Source organism: Falco naumanni, chromosome 18, assembly GCF_017639655.2.
Source record: "Falco naumanni isolate bFalNau1 chromosome 18, bFalNau1.pat, whole genome shotgun sequence".
NCBI classification, from domain to species: domain Eukaryota; kingdom Metazoa; phylum Chordata; class Aves; order Falconiformes; family Falconidae; genus Falco; species Falco naumanni.
The window spans coordinates 6,621,139-6,633,762 of NC_054071.1; the positions used below are offsets into that span (position 1 = coordinate 6,621,139).

The 12,624-nt window shown below is 67.1% G+C and overlaps 3 protein-coding genes across 8 annotated transcripts; 1 reads left to right on the top strand and 2 right to left on the bottom strand.

Moving 5' to 3' along the window:
• Positions 1-14: 14 nt before the first annotated feature.
• Positions 15-7,061, top strand: LOC121098920 (metabotropic glutamate receptor 6-like). Of its 2 annotated transcripts, none has more exons than XM_040617427.1 (11): positions 15-997; positions 1,315-1,792; positions 2,795-3,011; positions 3,334-3,469; positions 3,752-3,906; positions 4,025-4,183; positions 4,538-4,735; positions 4,935-5,071; positions 5,279-5,822; positions 6,042-6,433; positions 6,881-7,061. In XM_040617427.1, exons 2-11 carry the CDS (start codon positions 1,325-1,327, stop codon positions 7,028-7,030), a joined length of 2,556 nt encoding a protein of 851 aa, XP_040473361.1. In that variant the 5' UTR covers positions 15-997; positions 1,315-1,324; the 3' UTR covers positions 7,031-7,061. The 2 variants fall into 2 exon arrangements, with proteins under 2 accessions (XP_040473361.1, XP_040473362.1); XM_040617428.1 differs by having other exon boundaries at positions 1,318-1,792.
• Positions 7,062-7,145: 84 nt separating this feature from the next.
• Positions 7,146-10,319, bottom strand: ZWINT (ZW10 interacting kinetochore protein). 5 transcript variants are annotated; one of them, XM_040617432.1, is made up of 9 exons: positions 9,708-10,319; positions 9,229-9,238; positions 9,057-9,141; positions 8,875-8,980; positions 8,524-8,687; positions 8,028-8,078; positions 7,708-7,790; positions 7,478-7,619; positions 7,146-7,247 (listed from the first exon to the last, which is right to left on the bottom strand). In XM_040617432.1, the coding sequence occupies exons 1-8, from the start codon at positions 9,994-9,996 to the stop codon at positions 7,541-7,543; spliced, it is 867 nt and encodes a 288-aa protein (XP_040473366.1). In that variant the 5' UTR covers positions 9,997-10,319; the 3' UTR covers positions 7,146-7,247; positions 7,478-7,540. The 5 variants fall into 5 exon arrangements, with proteins under 5 accessions (XP_040473366.1, XP_040473363.1, XP_040473364.1 ...); XM_040617429.1 differs by having other exon boundaries at positions 8,875-8,999; XM_040617430.1 differs by lacking the exon at positions 9,229-9,238 and having other exon boundaries at positions 8,875-8,999.
• Positions 10,320-10,440: 121 nt separating this feature from the next.
• On the bottom strand, positions 10,441-12,290 carry TSR2 (TSR2 ribosome maturation factor). Its single transcript, XM_040617434.1, has 5 exons — positions 12,165-12,290; positions 11,725-11,815; positions 11,531-11,622; positions 10,979-11,188; positions 10,441-10,612 (listed from the first exon to the last, which is right to left on the bottom strand). The coding sequence occupies exons 1-5, from the start codon at positions 12,243-12,245 to the stop codon at positions 10,544-10,546; spliced, it is 543 nt and encodes a 180-aa protein (XP_040473368.1). The 5' UTR covers positions 12,246-12,290; the 3' UTR covers positions 10,441-10,543.
• Between the last annotated feature and the right edge of the window lie 334 nt (positions 12,291-12,624).

Genomic DNA, 12,624 nt, shown 5'->3' on the forward strand with positions numbered 1-12,624 from the left:
CGGCGGGAAGCGCGCGGCGGCATTTGGGCGGGAACGGCGCGTGGCGGCGCTTGGGCGGGAAGCGCGCGGCGGCGGCGGCAGCTTAACGGTCGCCAACGGTTCTTAACGGGCGGCCCAGCGGCTCCTCAGGCTCCGGTTCCCTCAGGCTTGATCCTCCCGGGACCCCTGAGCCCCGCCGGGGCCCCTCAGCCCCTCAGGTGCCCTCAAACCCCCTCGGGGCCCCTCAGCCCCCCGCAATGTCCCTTCAGATCCTCAGGGCCCCTCAAAACCCCCTCGAGGGCTTCTCAGCCCCTCTCAACGTCCCTTCAGGTCCCCTCAAACCCCTTCTGGATCCCTTCAGATCCTTCTGGGTTTTCTTAAAACCCCACCCCCCCCCCAGCGTCCCCTCGGCCAAGACATGACCCCCCTAATGTCCCCTCAACTCCTTAGGCCCCCTTAAATCCCCTCTGAGTCCCCTCAGCCTCCCTACAGCCCACCCAATGTCTCACTAGGCCCTCCCATTTCCACCTCAGCCCTCCCCATGCCCCCCTCAGCCCCATGGGGGGGTCACAGGCACAGACGGCTGGGCACCCTGGCTGCATCTGAGCAGTGGGATTATCTCCCGCCTTCCCCCCCCCCTAATCCAGCAGCTGTTGAGGGGATTAAGATCCTGCTGAACCACCCCTGGGGGTTCAGCCCCACAGTGCCCACCCCACGACTGCCTCAGCCCCATGGTGGGACCCCCAGGAGGTGTTGGGGGGGGGGGGGGGAGAGAACCCCTAATCCAAGCCCCCCTCCCCCGCAAATAATTGCCTGAAGTTTTTAATTGGGGCAGGCCTAGGGGATTATGGGAGTTCAGCCAAGCACAGCGGGGGGAACTCGGACATCTGGGGGGGTGGGGCAGGGAGGGGGACCACGGGGACAGAGGCAGGGTATGGGAACAGGGACGGGGGGAGTCCCTACCCCGCATCCACTGGTGGCTTCTGAGGATCCCAGGCATCCAGGACCTCTGACCCAGGTGAGCAGGATGCGCGGGCACCCAGGACCCCCAAATGCCTACCCCATGGGGTGCTGTGGGACCCCCAAGTCCCTCCTCACACCCCATAGGGTGCTGGTGCCTCCCCATTCCCCCCATTGGGTGCCAAGGACCCTCAAACCCCAGTGTATATGGGTGCCACCCTCCCCCTATAGGGTGTCAGTCCCCCCTCCCCTCCCTGCCCCATAGGGTGCTACCCTGCCCTGCAGGATGCCAACCCACCCCATAGGGTGCCAGTACCCCCCTCAGTGAGGTGCCCTGTGCCCAGCGTGTCCCCTCACACCCTCTCTGTCCTTCAGCAGCCTCGTCATGCTGCTGCTGCTCACCCTCAGCACTCTGTGGGGGCAGGGGGCAGCCCCGCCGTCTCCCACCCAGCCACACGCCATTCGCCTGGAGGGTGACCTCACCCTGGGGGGGCTCTTCCCTGTCCACGCCCGTGGGCCCGCTGGGGTCCCCTGTGGTCCCGTGAAGAAAGAAAAGGGCATCCATCGCCTGGAGGCCATGCTCTACGCCCTGGACCGGGTGAATGGCGACCCACGAGTGCTCCCAAACCTGACCTTGGGTGCCCGGATCCTGGATACCTGCTCCAGGGACACGTACGCCCTGGAACAGGCCCTCAGCTTCGTCAGGAGCCTCTTGCCTCCCGCCGGGGGTGAGGGCATGTGTCCCGATGGCAGCGCCCCACGCAGGCCGCCCCCCGAGCGCCTGGTGGGGGTCATCGGTGCCTCGGCCAGCTCCGTCTCCATCATGGTGGCCAACGTCCTGAGGCTTTTCGCTGTGAGTGTGGGCATTGGGGGCGGGGGTCCCTTCCCGGTGCCTCCAGTAGCCTGTTGCCCCCCCATACTGGGAGCAGGATCCTCCTGCACCAGAGATTGGGCCTCCCGTTCCTGTCCTAGTTGCCTGGGCCTCCTTCCCAGTGCCCCCAGTAGCCTGTTACCCCCCTATACCGGGAGCAGGTCCCTCCTGCTCCTGGGGATTGGGGCCCCCCGCCCTGGACACCTGGGTCCCCTTCCAGAACCTTCGGATGTGTGTGTGTGTGTGTTACCCACAATGCCCCAGGGTGGCAGCAAATGGCCCCAGGGGGATTAGGGGGGATTAGGGACGCTGGTGGGGGGGGTGTCCCCCTTGTGTGTCCCCACATGTCCCCTCACACCCCCCCAATTCACCCGTGTCCCTCCTGTGCCTTCGTGTCCCCCAAGTCCCCCCATGTCCCTGTGTCTCCTCACACCCTTCAATATCCTGTGTCCCCTCGTCTGTCCCCCATGTGTCCCTATGTCCCTTCACATTCCTCCATGTTCCCTCATCTGCCCCCGTGTTGTCCCCTCATGTTCCTCCTTATCCCCTGTGTCTCCTCCATGTCCCCTCATCTGTCCCCTTATGTCCCCCGGTGTCCTCTCGCACTCCTCCACATCCCGTGTCTCCATGTCCCCTCATCTGTCCCTCTGTGTCCCCCTGTGTCCCCTCACATTCCTCCACATCCCATGTGTCTTGCCACGTCCCCTTTGTCCTGTCACGTCTCTTAAGAGTGTCACCCCATGTGTCCCCGTGTCCCCTCACTCACCCTTATCCTCCCATGTCCCCTCATCTGTCCCCCTGTGTCCTCACGCCCCTCCACATCCCCCTGTGTCTGCTGACACCCCCTGGTCCCTCCTGTGTCCCCACATGTCCCCCCCGTGTCCTCCTGCCCCCTCATCTGTCCCCCCCATGTCCCCTCAGACCCCCCCACATCCCCTGCGTCCCCTCGGTACCCCCCGTGTCCGCTGACGTGCCCTGCGGCAGATCCCGCAGATCAGCTACGCCTCGACGGCGCCGGAGCTGAGCGACCCGGGGCGCTACGAGTACTTCTCGCGCGTGGTGCCGCCCGACTCGTACCAGGCGCAGGCCATGGTGGCCGTGGTGCGCGCCCTGGGCTGGAGCTACGTCTCCACCCTGGCCTCCGAGGGCAACTATGGCGAGAGCGGCGTCGAGGCCTTTGTCCAGAGCTCCCGCGAGGCCGGTACGTGTGCTGGGGGTCACTGGGATGTGCTGGGGGCACTGCGAGGGGCACTGGGACATGGGGGGGGTGCCAGAACATGCTGGGAATGCCAGGAGGGGCACTGGGATATACTGGGAGCATTGAGAGGGGCATTGGGATGTGCTGGGGATGCTGGGAGGGGCACTGAGAGCACTGTGAGAGGCACTGGGATATACCGGGAGGGAGAGCTGTGCAAGGAGCAGGGAAAGCGCTGCCCCCTCATCTACCCCCAGTGAGTGACTGGGGTCTCCGGGAGGTGGCATTACTGGTCTGTACTGGTTCATACTGGTTTGTACTGGTGCAGGGGGCCTGTGCATTGCCCAGTCCATCAAGATCCCGCGGGAGCCACGCCCAGGGGAGTTCGCCAAGGTGATCGGGCGCCTGATGGAGACCTCGACCGCCCGTGGCGTTGTCCTCTTCGCCAATGAGGATGACATCCGGTAAGACCAGTACAAACCAGTACAGGCCAGTATAACCCAGCACAGGCCGGTATAGACCGGGAACTGGCCCAGGAACACCCCCTCGCAGTGTCACCTGCACGGCCCACGGTGGCTTCACCACCTCTATCAGTCACAAGTGACCAGTAACCCCCAGTAAGGACCAGTAGCTCCCAGTCCCATCCACTTCCTTCCCAGTGCCTCCTCCCAGTAGCTCCCCTAGTGCCTCCTCATCCCCCCAACTCCCCTCCCAGTGCTCCCAGTAACACTTCTCGCCCCCCACAGGCGGGTGCTGGAGGCAGCGACCCTGGCCAACCTCTCGGGCCACTTCTCCTGGGTGGGCTCCGACAGCTGGGGGGCCAAGATGGCGCCGGTGCAGGGGCTGGAGGACGCCGCCCATGGCGCCATCACCATCCTCCCCAAGCGCGCCTCCGTCCCCGGTGAGTCTGCCCCACACCACCCTGGGGGTGACCCGCCAAACCCAGCGGGTGTGGGGAGGGTCCTGTCACTGTCTCGCCATGGGGTGCCCCACGGCGCTATGGGGTGCCCCCCTTCCAGGGTTCGACGAGTACTTCACCTCCCGCTCGCTCGAGAACAACCGCCGCAACCTCTGGTTCCATGAGTTCTGGGAGGACGACTTCAACTGCCGCCTGCCCCACGGCGAGCCCCACGGCGACCCCCCGGGGGGCCCTGGCACCCCCACACGCAAGTGCACAGGTAAGCCCCTCTTCTGCACCCTATAGCGCCTGGCTGTGCCCCATAGCTGTGAGTGGCCATGGTGTAGGGCAGCCTATGCTGGCCCCCCCGGTGAGTGGGGCACCCATGGGAACTTGACCTCTATGTGGGGGGGTGCCCCTGGCTGCCCACCGCACACCTGTGGGGCAGCCAGCAGGTCCCTGACCCACACGTGTGGGGCAGAGCCTTCCCACCCCATGGAGCACCCTCACCTTACACCCCACCCCATGGGTTCACCCCGGGTGCCCCCCCTCTGCCCCTTATAAAATGGGGACCCCTGGGTGCCCCACAACTTAGGGGGCAGCCCTGGGTCCCTGACCCCTAAGTGTGGGGCAGGGCGGGAGCGGATCGGCCGGGACTCGCCGTACGAGCAGGAGGGGAAGGTGCAGTTCGTCATCGATGCGGTGCTGGCCATGGCCCACGGTCTCCACAGCCTCATGGGGGAGGCCTGCCCGGGGGGCGGCCTCTGCCCCCACATGGACCCCCCCGATGGCCGCCGTCTCCTTGCCCACATCCGCCGCGTTGCCTTCAACGGTACTGGGGGGGACTGGGAGGCACTGGGGACCCTACTGGGGTATACTGGGAGCACGGGTTTGCTCTATTGTGGGAGATGCTAGTGCTAGGGGGTTGGTGTCAGTGAGCCTTACTGTGTGTTTGCATTGGGTGTTACTGGTTTATAGTGCTTTATACTGGTTCTTACTGGGGGTTTTTTATTATTTTTGCTGGTACACAGGCAGTGCAGGGACACCAGTGAGCTTCAACGAGAACGGTGATGCCCCGGGGCGCTACGACATCTTCCAGTTCCAGGGGGGCAACAGCAGCGGCACCTACCGAGCCGTGGGGCAGTGGGTGCAGGGGCTGCACCTGCGGGTGGGTGCTGGGTCCCCTTGGGTGCCCCCATGGTCAACTGGTGGGACCTCAATGGTCAACTGGTGGGACCTCCCTCAATGGTCAACTGGGTGCCCCCACGGGCGCTGTCTCTCTCCCCCCGTGGGCACCCGGCTCCCCTTGTTGGGTGGGGGGTGCTGGTGGGAGGCTCCTGGTGGGCACCCGTGTCCCTCACTCCTGTCCCTGCAGGCCGAGGAGATGGCGTGGGGCTCCAACAGCACGTCCCCACCACCCTCCGTCTGCAGCCTCCCCTGCGGCCCCGGCGAGCGCAAGAAGCCGGTGAAAGGTGTCCCCTGCTGCTGGCACTGCGAGCTCTGCGGCGGCTACCAGTACCGCGCCGACCTCTTCACCTGCCTGCCCTGCCCCTCCGACCTCCGCCCCACCCCCAACCGCACCGCCTGCCGCCCCACCCCTGTCCTGCGCCTGCGCTGGGGTGACCCCTGGGCCGCTGTCCCCCTGGCTTTGGCCACCCTTGGGTTGATGGCCACCGGTTTCATCTTGGTGACCTTCATCAAGCATCACGAGACGCCCATCGTGAAGGCATCAGGGCGGGAGCTGAGTTACGTCCTCTTGGCTGGCATTGCTCTGGTCTACGCCATCACCTTCATCATGGTGGCCGAGCCCGGCGTTGGCGTCTGCACCCTACGGAGACTCTTCCTCGGCCTGGGGATGACGCTCACCTACGCCGCGCTCCTCACCAAGACCAACAGGATCTACAGAATCTTCGAGCAGGGTGAGCAGGGAAGGAGCCGTGGGCCAAGGGCGTGAGGAAGGGGACAGGAGTCCGGGTCGCCGTCAGGAGGGACGTGGGATGGGGTCCCACCTACCCTGTGCTCCTCACCAGGACCCACCACATGTCCAAGTGAGGTCCGTTGGGGGCACCGAGAGTTGTGGCAGACCCAGAGGGCCCTGGCCGCTCCTCAGTGCCCCTCTCCTCCCCTCCCCCCGCCAGGCAAGCGGTCAGTGACGCCCCCGCGCTTCATCAGCCCCACGTCGCAGCTCCTCATCACCTTCACCCTGAGCGGCCTCCAGCTGGTGGCTGTGGCCGCGTGGCTGCTGGTCCGCCCCCCTCACGCCCTCATCGACTACGAGATGGGCCGGACCCCCGACCCCGAGGACGCCCGCGGGGTCCTGCGCTGTGACATGGCAGAGGGCGGCACCCTGGCGTGCCTGGCGTACGCGCTGCTGCTGATGCTCACCTGCACCGTCTACGCCGTCAAGGCGCGCGGCGTCCCCGAGACCTTCAATGAGGCCAAGCCCATCGGCTTCGCCATGTACACCACCTGTGTCGTCTGGCTGGCCTTCGGCCCCATCTTCTTCGGCGCCGCACAGTCGGCAGAGAGGGTGAGCAGGTGGCGGGGGTGGGAGGGGGGTTGGGAAGGTGGGATTTTGGGGGGACACACAGGATTTGGGAGGGGTCTGGGTGGACACAGGAGATTGGGGAGGTGGGATTGGGGGGATCCAGGGCGTCTTGGGGGATGTGGGAGGTTGGGGAGGTGGGATCTGGAGGGATCCAGAGGCTCTAGAGAGGTGGGACTTGGGAGACACACAGGATTTGGGGGGGTCTGGATGGACACAGGAGATTGGGGAGGGGGACAGGATTTGGGGGGATCCAGGGAGTCTTGAGGGACACGGGAGACTGGGGACGTGGGATCTGGGGCGGACATGGGCAGTGTGGGGGGGCCCCAGGCCTTTGCCCCCCCCCAACCCTCACATGACCCCCCCCTGCAAGCCCCCCACCCCCCAAACCCCTTGTGCACGTGCACGTGCTGGTGCGAGCCCCCGCGCCAGGTGCACATGCAGACGGCGACGCTGACGGTCTCCATGAGCCTCTCGGCCTCGGTCCCCCTGGGACTGCTCTACGCGCCCAAGGTCTACGTCATCCTGCTGCACCCCGAGCGCAACCAGCCGCGCCGCCGGGGCCCGGACCCCCCCCCGTAGGCCCCATCCCCCAGTAAAGGCAGATGCACGATGAGACACTGGTGCCTGCTTAGTTATTTGCGGGGGCGGGCAACAAGGGGAAGAGGCGGCAGCAGCAGCGGCAGCAGCAGCAGCACGGGGTGCAATAAATTTATTGGAGGGGAGGGGGGGTGGGTTCCTTTTGGGGCTCACAAGGGTGGGGTGCCCTCCAGCAGCACCAGTCAGTCACCAGGGGGGGCTGCGGGAGACAGGTGAGAGTTGGGGGGGGTGGGATTCACCCTCAAGTGCCCCAGAGAGCACCCCAAAACCCACTGGGGGGGGGGGGGGCCCAACACCACCCCCCGGGTCCCCCAACCCCCCCTACAGACCCTTCAGCGTGTCCAAGGCTGCCCTAGGGACACCCCACCACCCCCCAAAACCCCCCCAGGTGCCCCCCAAATCCCCTCCAGCCGCCCCGTGCCCCCTCACCGGCAGGCAGAGGCGCCCCCCGGGGGCTGTGGTGCAGGTGATGGGCTGGGGGGGGGCGCTCCATCACAGGGCCCCCCGGGGCGGGGGGCAGCCCCCAGCCCCCCCCGTCAGCATCTGGTACAGGCGGCAGCTGGCCTCGGCCCTGCAGCAAGCGACGTCTCAGGCCCCGCCCCTCGGGGCTGACCCCGCCCCCAGAACCGCCCCTGTCGCCACTGGCTCCGCCCCCTCACCTCAGGGCCGCCTCCTGGCAGTGCCGCAGCGCCTCCTGCCGGCTGAGCCGCTCCCGCCGCTGCTCCGCCACGCGCCCCCGCAGCTGCACCGCGACACCTGGGTCCCCCGAAGGTGGGGGAGGGGGGCACCCGCGCTCTGGGGACCCCCCCCACCACCATGGGGACCCCTCACCCCAGTGACCCCCCTGCCATGGACCCCCCCACCATGGGGACACCCTGCGGCCCTGGCAACCTGCCCCTGCCCTCAGCCCCCCCCGGGGACACCCCCCCAGGACCCCCCTCAGACTCCCAGACACACACACACACCCCCCCCAGCTCACCTGCTCTCGCCTTTCCAGCGCCTCACGCAGCTCTGCCTTCAGCTCCTCCTTCTGCGGGGCAGCACCCCCAGGAGCCCCCCAGCACCCATGGGATCAACCCCCCCACCCCAACACCCTTGGGATCCCCCTACCCCCCCATTTCCCCCCATCCCCCCACAAACGCCCACAGGCCACCCCAGCACCCATCCCCTCCCAGTACCCCATCAACCCCCCCCGTGTCCCCCCCAGCACCCATCCCCCCTCCCAATACCCCTATCCCCCCCGTGCCCCCCCCCAGCACCCATCCCCCCTCCCAATACCCCTATCCCCCCGTGCCCGCCCCCAGCACCCATCCCCCCTCCCAGTACCCCCTACCCCCCGTGCCCCCCCCAGCACCCATCCCCCCTCCCAGTACCCCTACCCCCCCCCAGCACCCATCCCCCCCCCCCAGTACCCCTATCCCCCCCGTGCCCCCCCCCCCCCCAGTACCCCGTCCCCCCCCAGCACCCCCCCTTACCTGCTGCAGGCTGGCCTCTAGCGCCCCCTGCAGGCGCTGAAGCAGGCACTGGCCCTTCCGCAGGCGGGTGAGGGCAGAGGGCAGCGCCCCCCCCAGCACCTCCTCACACTCCGCCTTCAGCTCCCGCCAGCGCTCCCGTGCCTGAGCCAGTGCCCCCGCCTCACCTGCAGGAAGTGGCCTTGTCACCTGCCCCACCGGGCAGCCCCTGGGACCCCCACACACCCCGGCCAGCAGGGGGCACTCTTCTCTGCACCCCAATTAGGGGACTCAGGACCACTCCCTCAACCCTAGAGCCCCCCAGCCAGCAGGGGGCACTCTTCTCAGCACCCCCACAGGGACTCAGGCACTCACAGGGGGCCAAGGGGGCCAGGTGGGGGCCGGGACTCTCGATCACACCCAGCAGCTGGCACAGCACCCGCAGCTGTGTGAGCAGCAGCTTCTGCTTCCGACGGGTGTCCTGGGGGCAGCCGTGGGGCCTTACGGGGCAGTCAGGGGGCAGCTGTGGGGGGCTACGGGGCAGTTGTGGGTCTCACCACAAGATGCTCAACCAGGACACGGGCCGGGATGTCGCTGTTCTCCTCCTCCAAGGCCAAGGCGGCCTCGAGTGCCGCCAGCGTCCTGGGGACATGCGTGGCCCGTCACAGACACGTGGGGGCCCGGGACCCACTAGGGACACGTGTGGGGACACAGATCCCTCCCAAGAACCTGGGAAACCCTATGGACATACGTGGGAACATAGCACCAACCTGAGGACAGGAGATCTCCCCCCCCCCCCCCCAAATACATCAGGGACACGCGTGGGGTCCCCAGGACCCCCCCAGGGAAGGTGTGTGGGAATAGGTGGGCCCCCCCTGAGGACACGAGACCTACCCGAGGGACCCCGCTGAGGACAGAGGAACCCCACAGGGATGCGCAGTGACACGGGGACCCTCCCGAGAACCCGAGACGCCCCAAGGACTCACGCAGGGACCCGGGGACCCCCCCCCCAGGGACACATGTAGGTCGCCAGGGTCCCACAGGAACACGCGTGGACACACGGGACCTCCCCAGGGATACATGTAGGTCCCCAGGATCCGCCAGGAACACGCGTGGGAACACAGAGCCTCCCCCGGGACACCCGTGGGAACGGAGCCAAAATGGCGGCGGCCTGAGGGGCCGCGCGCGGGCTCCCCGCCGCCGCTCACCGCCGCGCGCGCCGCAGCCCGCCCGCCTCCACCATCGCTGCTTCCTCCCGCGCTGCCACCGCGGCCCACCAATCGCCCGCCACCGCTTCTCGCCCCGCCCGCCGCCTTCCTCCACCAATCGCCGCCCGTCCCCGCTGCCGCAGCCAATCGCCTGCCACCGCTTCTCGCTCCGCCCGCCGTCTTCCTCCACCAATCGCCGCGCGGCACCGCCTTCACCGACGGGTTGCCCCGCCAATGACCGTCTGTGAAGGCAAGTCCCCCCACCTCGCTGGGGGCAGCGCGCCACCATTTTGGAAGGGGCGGGGAGAGGGGCCGGACTGGTGGCACTGGGAAGGGATGCATAGGGGCTCCATAGGGTCCCGGGAGAGTCCCTATGGGGCTATAGAGCCTCTATAGGGTCAGGAGAGGTCCCTATAGGGTCCGTGAGGGTCTCTGTATGGGCTACGGGAAGTCCCTACAGGGCTATACAGCCTCTATAGGATCTGTGAGAGTCTCTGTAGGGGTTGTGGGAGGTTCCTATGTGGCTGTAGGGTCTCTGTAGGATCGGCGGGTCCCATAGGGGCCGTGGGGGACTCTGCACAGTTATGGAGAGTTCCTATGGAGCTATAGAGTCTCTATAGGATCACGGGTGTCCCTATAGGGGCTGTGGGTGGCTCTATATGGGTTACAGGAAGTTCCTATGGAGCTATAGGGTCTCTACAGGGGCTTCCCCCAAAAAAACCCACGACCCAGCTTTCCCCACCCCCCAGCTGGGGGCAGTGGCTTTATTACCCCCATGTTGAGGGGTGGGGGGGGAGGGGTGATGCCCAGGTTGGTGAGGGGGGGGGGCAGCCCCCTCACCGCCGCCGCCGCCGCACCAGGGTCCAGCCATCAGGGGGGGGCGGGGGGGTCCCACACTCCATCGCCTGGGGGGGGTATGACATCATCAGTGTCACCTCCCCCCCCCTTGGTGACATCAGCAGCGCCCTCCCCCATGTCACAGGGGCCCCCCTCCCCGGATTTGCTGACATAATTATTGCCCCCCACCCCCACCCCGGGCATTCTCTCTCATTTGCTGATGTCATCAGTCCCCTCCATGTCCCACACTTATCTGATGACATCATCAACATCCCCCCCATGTCCCCTCCCCATTCAATGACATCACCAGCGCCCCCTGCCTGCAATTTGATGACATCATAACCACGCTCCATAGGGTTCTGCAGGATCTGCCCCACCTCAGTGACATCACCAGCGTACCCTCACCCATTCTGATGACATCATCAGTGCCGTACCTCCTCCTCCGCCTCCTCCTTGCTGCTCTCCTCCTCCTCCTCTTCTTCCTCCCCCCGCCCGGGGGTGGCGGGGGTGGGGGCGGGGTGGGCGGCAGCCAGGGCTGCGCAAAGGGCAGGGCCGCGGCGTGCCAGCGCCCCCAGAGCCTCCCTCACCCCCGCCACATCCCCCCGGCTGGCCTGTGCAAACAGCGTCACCAGCTCTCGGCTCACCTATGGGCAGGGGGGCATACTGGGAGAGGGCTGACGGAGCACTGGGATAAATTGGGAGGGAGCTGGGATATATTGGGAGGGGCTGGGAGGGAGCTGGGATATATTGGGAGGTGCTGGGAGGGAACTGGGATCCCTAAAGGATACCGATAAGAGTTTGAGTGGGAACTGGGCTGTACTGGTGACTGGTTTGGCTACAGGAATACTAGGGACATACTGGAAAGGGACTGGGGGTGAGGACAAGGACCGCTAACAGCCTGGTGGGGTGAACTGGGTTGTGCTGGGAGTGCTGGGGGCTGGGCTCGGGGGCTGGTGGGAGCATACTGGTATATACTGGGAGCCCACCTGCTGCAGGCTGCCATCCTCTACTGCTGTATCGAACTCGTTATCCATCACCTCGGCCAGGAACTCCTCCACCTCCTCCTCCTGCAGCTCCGCTGGGGGGCAGGGGGGGGGACAGTGCGTGTGTCACAGTTACCTCTCACCCCTCCCCCACCTGGGGGGCACGGGGGGGAGGGGTGGGGAGAGGCAACACTCACCATTTTGTGCAAAAAAGTCCTGCAGGGCCCCTGCCAGCCATGCAGCCTTTTCGGGGCCCTGTGGCCCCCCGAAGCCCTGGGCCACAGCCAGCTTGGGGGCGGGGGGGGGGAGAAGGGCATGTTGAGGCCACGCCCACCCTTGGGGGGCGGGGCAGCCTCCCAAGTGTTTCCTAGGCCCTCCCCCTCCCGGTTTCCCCCCTCCACAGTGTGTGTCCCCCATGGCACCCTCCCGGTGTCCCCCTCATTGCGTGTCCCCTCCCGTCTTCTCCCTCTCCTCGATTCCCCTCACCCCCCCCCGATTTTCTCTTCATGTCGCCCCCCCCGGTTCCCCTTACCCCCCTGTTTCTGTTCTACCGTGTCCCTGTCCCCCCGATCCCACCCCACCCCACCCTCCCCGGATCCCCTCCACGTCCCACGCCCCCCGGTGCCCCCCGCCACACCTGGAGCGCGGCCCAGCCGCTCAGCACCGCCTGCACCCCCTGGGCGAACAGGCCCCGCTCCTCCAGCCCGGGGGCCGCCATGACGCCGCTGCGCAGGGCGCGCAGCCGAGTACCGAGTGACCGATCGGCGAGCCGAACGCCGAGCCACCGAGCGAGCGAGCGCCGAACGCGCGATCGTCAGGGGGCGGGGCTAAAGGCGGAGGCTGAAAAGGACTACAGATCCCGGCAGCCCCCGCGCGGCGGCGGTCACGTGACGCAGGTGAGCGGGAGGGGCGGGGGGAGGGAGGGGAGCGGGGCTATAGGGGCCGGGGGGGTGCGCGGGGGGGGGGGGGGGGCTATGGGGCGGGGGGCACGCGGGGGCTATGAGGGGCGGGGGGGCGTATGGGGGCTGTAGGGGAACGCGGGGGCCATAGAGGATGCGGAGGTTTACAGGGCTATAGGGGATGTGGAGGTGTACGGG